This window comes from Vulpes lagopus, chromosome 10, assembly GCF_018345385.1.
Source record: "Vulpes lagopus strain Blue_001 chromosome 10, ASM1834538v1, whole genome shotgun sequence".
Lineage (NCBI taxonomy): Eukaryota > Metazoa > Chordata > Mammalia > Carnivora > Canidae > Vulpes > Vulpes lagopus.
Genome location: NC_054833.1, coordinates 755,505 through 765,192, shown reverse-complemented (window position 1 = coordinate 765,192; position 9,688 = coordinate 755,505). Strand labels below are relative to the sequence as shown.

The 9,688-nt window shown below is 43.6% G+C and overlaps 1 protein-coding gene across 2 annotated transcripts in view; it reads left to right on the top strand.

Moving 5' to 3' along the window:
* The first annotated feature begins 291 nt into the window (after window positions 1-291).
* The window catches only part of ZKSCAN8 (zinc finger with KRAB and SCAN domains 8), a 31,849-nt gene continuing 22,452 nt past the window's right edge, over window positions 292-9,688 (top strand). For both annotated transcript variants that reach the window (XR_005990300.1, XM_041771500.1), the window contains exons 1-5: window positions 292-773; window positions 5,354-5,876; window positions 6,500-6,638; window positions 8,719-8,810; window positions 9,301-9,421. Coding sequence is in view for 1 of the 2 variants with exons in the window: in XM_041771500.1 (XP_041627434.1) it covers window positions 5,460-5,876; window positions 6,500-6,638; window positions 8,719-8,810; window positions 9,301-9,421 (769 nt within the window). In the remaining variant the exon portion in view is untranslated. The remainder of the gene's footprint in view (window positions 774-5,353; window positions 5,877-6,499; window positions 6,639-8,718; window positions 8,811-9,300; window positions 9,422-9,688) is intronic.

Below are 9,688 nucleotides of genomic sequence, written 5' to 3'. Positions count from 1 at the left end.
AAGGCTAAGCTGCAAAGCAGGTTTTTTTTAAGAGATTGCAATTCAGCAGGAAAGCAAGGGCTTGAACTCAGCTAAAAGTTCGTTGCAAATTTGTATTCAATCACCGTGATTTTTTTTTTAAGATTTAATTTATTTATTCATGAGAGATCCAGAGAGAGGCAGAGACACAGGCAGAGGGAGAAGCAGGCATCCTGCAGGGAACCTATACCGGACTGGATCCTAGGAGGCCAGGATCATGACTTGAGCCAAAGGCAGATGCTCAACCACTGAGCAACCCATGATTTTTTGAACAATAGCCTAAAGTGTACTATCCTCCATGCCAAACGGGATTCCAAAGGCTATGAACTGTGATTGGCAGGAATGCCTCATGCAACTGGCAGTCTGCGCAGGAGTCCTGGAGAGAGGCAGCAACGGGCCGGCCGGGCTGTTTGCGTGCCCAGGCCCCCAGCCCGAACCCACCTTCCCACTCCAGTCCGCGGACCGAGTGGCACGCAGGCTCCAGAGAGCTGGGGCCCGCGGGGGGATGCGCGCGCGTCGCTCAGGCCGACCGACCATAGAGCTTCGAGGCCTCCAGCGTTCCTAGAGAGCTTCCGGAAGTGCCTTGGGACAAGATGCGCGTTGGTCTATGTTGTGCCTCCGCGGGTCTGGAAGTTAGGGCTGCAGGGCCCTGGGCCGGCGACAGCTTTCTCCCGATTTTCTCCCCGCCTTTCCCTCCTGGTCCGTCCGGCCTATGCAGCCCGCCTTTCCCGTCCGTGCTGCCCCTGGAGCTCGTGGTGAGTAACGGTTCGGGCTCCGGGCGGAGGAGGACAGCTCTTTGTGGCCGGACTAGGCCGCTGCTGGGGACGGACCTGAGGGTCTGGAGAGGGCCCCAGAGGTGGGGGCGCCTGGACTGTGGGGGTCGGGGCCGCTGAGACCCCCCCATGGGGGATAGCTCCCCTCTTCCGCTCCTTTCTTTGTGAAGGTGTATGAAAACGGGAAAACCGCCCCCGCGTTACCTTTTATCCAGCTGTTTCCACCCCCTGAATTATTTAGCACTTTCGCATTTCCTTCATAGTACAACTTTCTCTTTTCTTTCTTTTTTTAAAGCAATATATTGCTTTTGGAAGCCCTAATTCCTGGAAACCTACTTTTGCTGTTACTCTGCTCTTTGTAGTGTATTCAGAAAATGGTGGTATGTTGGTTGGGTAACTGCAAAAGACACGTTTTTCACAACTTTGGGGTAATAGAGAATTCAGCCTTACTCAGAATATTTCGTTTATCAAAGGTAAGAAAAGTAAATGCCTGGGAACTCTTTTAGAGGGGCCCCCTTCCCAACAGTCCTGTCACTCACTAATCATTTTGTCAGGTGACAATACTGCCACTGCCACCAACTAAAAAGGATCCATATTCCTGTTTGGGTAGTTAAGTATCTTTATGCAGTAATCATTGTTTTTTTCAAACGCTTAAGTATTTTGAATCTGTGCTGTGGTTGAGTGTGGCATGTGGTAGATGTTAAAACTGGCTTCCAGGGATCCCTGGGTGGCGCAGCGGTTTCGCGCCTGCCTTTGGCCGAGGGTGCGATCCTGGAGACCCGGGATCGAATCCCACATCAGGCTCCCGGCATGGAGCCTGCTTCTCCCTCTGCCTGTGTCTCTGCCTCTCTCTCTCTCTGTGTGTGTGTGTGACTATCATAAATAAATAAAAATTTAAAAAAAAAAACTGGCTTCCACAGTTTGAGGTAACTGTAAAAGACGGGGTTTTCTCTCCTTCTCTCTCTCTCTCTCTTTTTTTTTTTTTTTAAGATTTTTGTTTATTCATGAGAGACAGAGGCAGAGACATAGGCAGAGAGAGAAGCAGGCTCCCTGTGGGGAGTGGGACCAGGACTCCATTCCAAGACTCCTGCCCTGGACCTCAGCGGAAGGCAGATGCTCAACCCACGTGCCCCTAAAGGACAGTTTTTGCCTCACCTATTTTTTTCTTGATCTTAAAGCCTGGAAAGTTTCTTATTTTGTTTTAAGTTCCCAAATATCCCAAAGTAGACTTAATTAATCTGAAGAAAGAAAACATTTGTTTTCACCTCTAAAAAAGAATGCTACTAAAATCTGAATTGTGGGACACCTGGATGGTTCAGTGGGTTAAGCCTCTGACTCTTGATTTGGGTTCAGGTCCTGAGATTGAGCCCCCTGAGACTGGGCTCAGCAAGGAATCTGCTTAAGACACTCTCTTCCTCTGTCCTTCCTCTCTCCCCCCTTCTCTCCCTCTCTCTCTGAAATAAATAATTCTTCCCTCTAAAATGCTGACAAAGTAATGTTTTAAAAATAATAAAATGTGAGTTGTGCCTTTAGTAGTTGACAGGATTTTTTTTTTTTTTTTTAATTTGAAGCAGACCGGGCCAGGCACCTGGCTGGCTCAGTCAGAAGAGCTTGGGACTCTTTTTTTTTTTTTTTAATTTATTTATGATAGTCAGAGAGAGAGAGAGAGAGGCAGAGGGAGAAGCAGGCTCCATGCACCGGGAGCCCGACGTAGGATTCGATCCTGGGTCTCCGGGATCGCGCCCTGGTCCAAAGGCAGGCGCCAAACCGCTGCGCCACCCAGGGATCCCAGTTGACAGGATTATATAGCATTTGAGATCAGACTTTACAGATTGGCTGTTTTAACTTCCTAAATCAGTAAACTTAACCAGGTTTGTTGTTGTTTTTGTTTTTAAGATGTCTCAATATATAGAGACACCTGGGTGGCTCAGTTCTCTGTCTTTGGTTCAGGCAGTGATCCTGGGATTGAGTCCCATGTCAGGCTCCCTGCAGGGAGCCTGCTTCTCTCTCTGTGTCTCTCATGAACAGATAAATAAAATATTTTTTAAACTTATTTATTTATGTTTAAAGAATTTGTTTATTTAAGACCATGTGCACCTCCAGCACAAACAGGGGAGAGGGGCAAAGGGAGAGGGACCAGCTGACTGCCGGCTGAGCAGGGAGCCCATCACAGAGCTCAATCAAGACCTGAACCAAATGCAGACACTTAACTAAGCCACCCAAGCACCCCCATTTAAGAGTGAGAGAGAGCTCAGGGGGGAGGGGCAGAAAGAATCTCAAGGTGACTTCAGGCTGAGTGCAGAGTCCTACCCCAGCTAGACCTCTCCACAGTGAGATCAAGACCTGAGGTGAAACCCAGAGTCTCATGCTTAACCGAATGAACTATCCAGGTGCTCCTTGACCAGTGTTCTTAAGAGAAGATGTAAGAAGCAGTCTTTACGCATAAAATGCTTACCAATTTAATGCGGATGTGTATACATGAAACTGAGAAAAGGATACATAATAGATTAATTTTGTAGTCCATATCTTTGTACTTGATTATAGGTTGTAATTGTCAAAAACCTGATTGGAGAAGGAAGAGACTAAAAAGTAGAAAATGAACTACTAAAAAGAATAATCAGGATGGAGAATGAACAAGACTGGTTGGCTGATTTGGTATAAATTATGAATAAATCTGGTAATTAAATGACTTCTATGGGTCTTACTCTTGAGACTTTATTTGATATCATTTAATATGATGTTGATGTATTTATTTTTTTTTAAAGATTTTATTTATTTATTCATGAGAGAGAGAAAGAGAGGCAGAGACACAGGCAGAGGGAGAAGCAGGCTCCATGCAGGGAGCCCAATGTGGGGCTTGATCCTGATCACGCCCTGATCACGTGATCCGGATCACGCCCTGGGCTGAAGGCGGTGCTAAACTGCTGAGCCACCCAGGGATCCCAATGTTGGTGTATTTAATATCTTCACATAAAATTCTCAAATGGTGCACAGTTAACATTAAAGTATTTTGTATTTATAGCTAGTGTGTTGTTGTTTTTTTTTCTTTTTAAAGATTTTATTTTTTTTTTATTTATTCATGAGAGAGACAGAGGCAGAGACATAGGCAGAGGGAGAAGCAGGCTCCACACAGGGAGCCCGATGCTGGACTCGATCCCCAGACCCGGGATCATGTCCTGGGCTGAAGGCAGATGCCCAACCACTGAGCCACCCAGGCGTCCCGAAAAATGTAAATTAAAACCATAGTGCAGCACCAGAGAGTGGTTAAAAATAAAAGTAAGATAATAAATAAATAAAACCATAGTAAGATATCATTACACACTCAATGGATATCTAAAGTTAAAAGTAAAAGAGTATCAAATGCTTGTCAGGATAGAGCAACAGCAGTTCTCCATAGCTAGTGGAATGCAGAGTGTTATAGCCACGTTAGAGGACAGTTTTGCAGTTTCTTATAAAATTATACTTAACCGTATGACCCAGCAGTTTTAGATATTTGCTCAAGTGAAATGAAAACTTGTTCACACTAAAACTCAACATCCAGATGTCCATAGTGGTTTTATTTGTAATTGTCAAAAACTGAAAATGATTTGAGAGCTCTCTCAACTGAAGAATGGATAAATGTACATCCATATAAAGAACAAACTGCTGATACAGTCAACAATATTGATGATCTCATATGGATTATGCTGAGTGAAAGATGCCAGACTCAAAAGGGTACCTACTGTATGATTTTATTTATAAAACACTGTGAAAGTTCATTATTGTGTAGGACTAGACTTCTCGGTTACATGTGTGGTTAGGAACTGTAGGTTCTTTGGAGAGGTAGGGCCAGTGCTCCAAAGAGTTGTAGAGGGAGATAACGTCTGCAGTAGAAGTAGTAGTTAGCCTTGAGACAGGAGGGAGGATGGAGAGCACAGTAGGATAATGCTGTTAGGTGGAGAAGAGCATGGTGTTAGGACAGTTCTGGACAATACCTTGAGCTAGATTATATAGAAATTAGTCTCCTCAGGATGCCTGGGTGGCTCAATGGTTGAGCATCTGCCTTTGGCTCAGGGCGTGATCCTGAGTCACGGGATCGAGTCTTGCATTGGGGTCCCTGTGAGGAGCCTGCTTCTCCCTCTGCCTGTGTCTCTCTCTCTCTGTGTGTCTCATAAATAAATAAAATATTTAAAAAAAAATTAGTTTCCTCTGTTGAGTGTGAGGGATAGGCTGAGAGCTTGAGTGTGTTATAACAGTATAGCTGATGTAGTAAATGCTGAAAGAGTTAAATCAGCTTCATTGAGGGCCAGCTGAGGTTAAATGCAGACCTTCAATTAGACCCACTCTGCATAGTTTCCTGACTTTGCTGTATTCCCCATCCCTAAGGAGAGGAAGCAGAAGGAAGGGAATATTCCTCAGATGGGTGTTTGGCATGGCAGAAAGTTAGGGAAGGAGTTACTTCTGGGACAGTGGAGGGATCACTTAAATGACTGAGCCATGAGGTATGTGTTGCGGTAAGGAGCTTGTTAAGACGCCTTAGTAAATTACTATGACCTTTGACTTGCTTTAATGTTGTTTGACAGTTTCTCTACCCTAAGAATTGCCCTTACAGAAGAGATCCTTGGAAAGTTCTTCTCTTAAGATAAAAAAGATAGTGGAAACAAGCGTCCCGAGCTTTTCCAGCCCTAAATGGCAGCAGAATCAAGAAAATTGTTAGCCCCATCCACACCAGACCAAGCTCCAGAAGAAGACTTGGTAATCGTCAAGGTAGAGGAAGATCATGGCTGGGACCAGGAATCTAGTCTGCATGAAAAGAACCCTCCTGGCCAAGAGCTGTTTCGCCTGCGCTTCAGGAAGTTATGCTACCAGGAGACATTAGGACCCCGAGAAGCTCTGATCCAGCTCCGCGCACTTTGCCATCAGTGGCTGAGGCCAGATTTGAACACCAAGGAGCAGATCTTGGAGTTACTAGTGCTAGAGCAGTTCTTGACCATCCTGCCTGAGGAGCTCCAAACTCTGGTTAAGGAACATCAGCTAGAGAACGGAGAGGAGGTGGTAACCCTATTGGAGGATTTGGAAAGGCAGATTGATATATTAGGCCGGCCAGTAAGTAAAAGGAGTGTGCATGCTGTGACTGGGTGGTTTGGAACCTGGCTGGAGGAATATTGGCACCACAACAGGAGAATAAAGAAAGGCTGGATCCATTTCTGTTGTAGGAGGATGAAGATAGGTCTAGTGCCATGTGGCTTGTATTTGTAGAGTTCTTTTTATTTTTGTGAAGGCTATGTATACATTTTTTTATCCTCGTAACATTCTTGGCAACTAGGCAACTATTATTATTCCTCTTTGCCAGATGGGAAACTGATATGTAGAGAGCTTGTTACTTGAATTACTCTGGACACATAATTAAAGGTAGATCTGAGACCAGACCTCAGTTTCCTAGTGCATTACCAAAGTTTTTTTCTGCTAAATAGCACTGCTTTAAGTTTCTGTTTATCATTCTTTCCATACATTACATGTGCAGAATGGCAGGAAGGGAGGGCATCAGCAGAAATGATGCCTTTCTGTGCTAATCAACATGTTTGTGTTCTCACTGCCCCTAGGAAGTAGGTGAAATTCTGCTTCCTTTAACAAGCATATATGCCTATAGGTGTGCCTGGGTCCCCTTATGCTGTTCGCTTCCTTTCACAAAGGAATTCCTTGTAATGCAACTGTCCCCTTGTTTTCAGGTCCCAGCCCGTGCACATGGACATGGACTCTGGGAAGAGGTAGTGAATTCAGAGTCTGCACCAGAGCTTCCACATACTCAGCTCCGACCTGTGGCAGCCCAGCATAAATCTCTGGTGCCCCAAGGGTCACAAGAGAGAGGTGAGGGGCCAGATCTCATTGACGAGGAAGGAGGAGTAAGAAGAGAAAGGAAGTGCCTGTTGAGTTCCTAGAGAACCAGCAAATAGAATTTCTGTGTTTTTGTAGGCTTCAAATACAGATTGTCAGTCCCACTGCTAAATTCATGAACAAATTAAAGAATTCGGGAATTTTTATATCTTCACACGTTTCTGTTATCCCAGTGTATTAACAACATAGTCATTTTTGTGGTTTTGTTGGTAATATGTCACTTTCTTTGAAACTATTTCAGTATATGATTCCTCATGCAAGAACATTTTCTTGGATAGCCTCAATAAATGCATCACAGTTAGGAAATGTAATGCTGATACAGTACTAATCTGGTCCACAGTTTATATTTTTGTTTTGCCAGTTGTCCCAATAATGTTCTTCCAGAGTCCAGTCCAGGATTATCCTTTGTAGTCAGTTGTGTCTCTGTAGATGCCTTTAATTTGGAATAGTTCCTCAGCCATTTGCCTTTCATGACCTTGACAATTCTGATAAGTACAGGTCGGTTCTTTTACAAAATGACTGCAATTTGGGCTTGTGTGATGTTTCCTTATGTGTAAATTCCAGTTGTGTGTATGTGGTAGGAGTACCCCAGAAGTGCTATTGCCGCCACCTCTGCAGTACAGCAGCAATTTGTCCTATTCCTGTTTTGTTTGTTTGTTTGTTTTATTTTTTTTGAATATTTTATTTATTCATGAGAGACATGGAGAGAGACAGACAGACACAGGCAGAGGGAGAAGCACGTTCCATGTAGGGAGCCCAGTGTGGGACTCCATCCCAGGTCTCCAGGATCAGGCCCTGGGCTGAAAGTGGCGCTAAACTGCTGAGCCACCCAGGCTGCCCATGGTGTTGGTATTTTTGATGACTTAGTTAAGGTTATTCTTGCTAGGTTAGTCATTATAAAGTTAATATTTTTCTCTTTGTAGTTAATAAGTAATTTGTGGCAAGATCCTCTTGAATCTCTTCAAGCTTCTGTTGCTGAAACACTAACATGTATTTGTTGTAATAGAGAGTGTTCCCTCCTCCCCATTTTATTTTATTAATTTGTCAGTATGGACTCATAAATTCTTATTTTATTCCAGAAATAAAATATCTCTGTTTTTATTTGTTACTATGTTTATTTTTATGCTTAAATTGTCTGAGATTTGGTCAGAGGAGGCCCCTCTGGCTGACTCCTGCATCCTTTTGACATTTCTCCATTATTTTTGAGAATTTCTTACCTTCTTACAGAACAAGATATTCTAAACTCGTCTCATACTTGCTCTGCTTTTCTTACTGTTTCACTTTTTTTTTTTTTTACTGTTTCACTTATGTGGTTTAAAGCAATTTGTTTCATAAATGGATTTTTAATATTTCTAAAGGAACAACATAGAAACAGTTTCAGCTAGTAATATGATTATTGTCTAAAATTCTAAAGCTTGTTGTCCAAGACACAGTAGTCGGTTAATTTTGGTATTGCTTGTCTGGTATCTCTAGGAAGCAGATACTGGTAGTCATGGTAGACATTTCAGAAAGGTAATAGAGTTAATAGAGAGAAATTTGTTCTATTCCATTTGCCAAGAGATCAAGACCTAAATAAACTCTGTACAGAAGCACAAGAATAGAATGTAGCTTTGGTGGGAGAAAATAAATTGTAAAGCAATTCCTGTTAGGAAACCAGTACTCTATTTTTGACATTCAATTTGAGGCTGAGTAGGACATGCAAGAGCAGATGTGTTGTGGGCAACCATAGGTATAGATCCAGTGCTCAAGATACCAGCATTTTATTTTACTCTTTTTATTAAAAAAAAAAACAAATATATTTACATATGTATGTGTTACTTTTAAAAGTTTACTTAAGCAATCTCTGGACCCAGCTTGGGGCTTGAATTTATAATCCGGAGATCAAGAACTGCATTCTCTACCTACCAAGCCAGCCAGGGGTCCCTCAGCATTTTATGTGCAAAATCTGATATGCATATGTTTTGAAATGCAAGCATCTTTGGAATGAGTTAGCGCTGACTGCTGCAAATGTGGGACAGGGCTGGTCTCACTCAGCTCCTTTTTTCTCTCTCAGCCATCTCTACTTCTCAGAGTCCTACGCCTTCCCAGAAAGGAAGTCCTGGAGACCAGGAGATGACAGCAACACTTCTCACAGCAGGGTTCCAGGTGAGTTGTACTGCTTCTCCCTGAACCCCAGCCCTGGGGTTCCAGCAGCAATAGTGGCATCTACCTTATGTCTGGACTCGCTGTACCAGTATTGACCAAGAAACTTGCCCCAAATTCTTTTTGCAGGATTCTTTTTCTTTTTAATTCATAAGAGACAGAGAGAGAGGCAGAGACATAGGCAGAGACAAAAGCAGGCTCCATGCAGGGAGCCTAATGTGGGACTAAATCCTGAGATTCCAGGATTACGCCCTGGGCCGAAGGCAGGCGTGCTCAACCACTGAGCCATCCAGGGGGGTCCCTTTTTGCATGATTCTTGATTTTTCCCTCCAATAAAACTGGTGCATTTCCCTCTTCCTCCAAGCTGCTTTAGATCCCTTTATACAGTATGTTCCCACCCCTTGATCCTCTCCAACCCTGGCGGATCTCTGATACTCTGAGCTTGACCTGTAGAATAGTCCCGGTCCCACATGGGGATTTTGTTTTGTTTCAGACTTTGGAGAAGATCGAAGACATGGCTGTGTCCCTAATTCGAGAGGAGTGGCTTCTTGATCCATCACAGAAGGATCGCAGAGATAATAGGCCAGAGAATTACAGAAACATGTTCTCCCTGGGTAAGGAGAGCTCTGGTTATTGTTATCAATTAAGGTGTTTTGTTATGTGATAGTAGCTGTGATCTTCCTGAGAGACATTGTTGAGGAACTCAAGAACTAACAGAAACAATGCTCTAAGATGGATTTCTGTTCTCCAGTCTAGGACTCCTCTTGTGTACTGTTCTGTATGCAGTTGGAGTTATTTCTTCTGCTCCCAGGCCTGTAGAATATTTACCTAGATTTCACCCTGTTAGGCTGTTGTGCCTCTGCCCTTTCAGTGACTGCGGC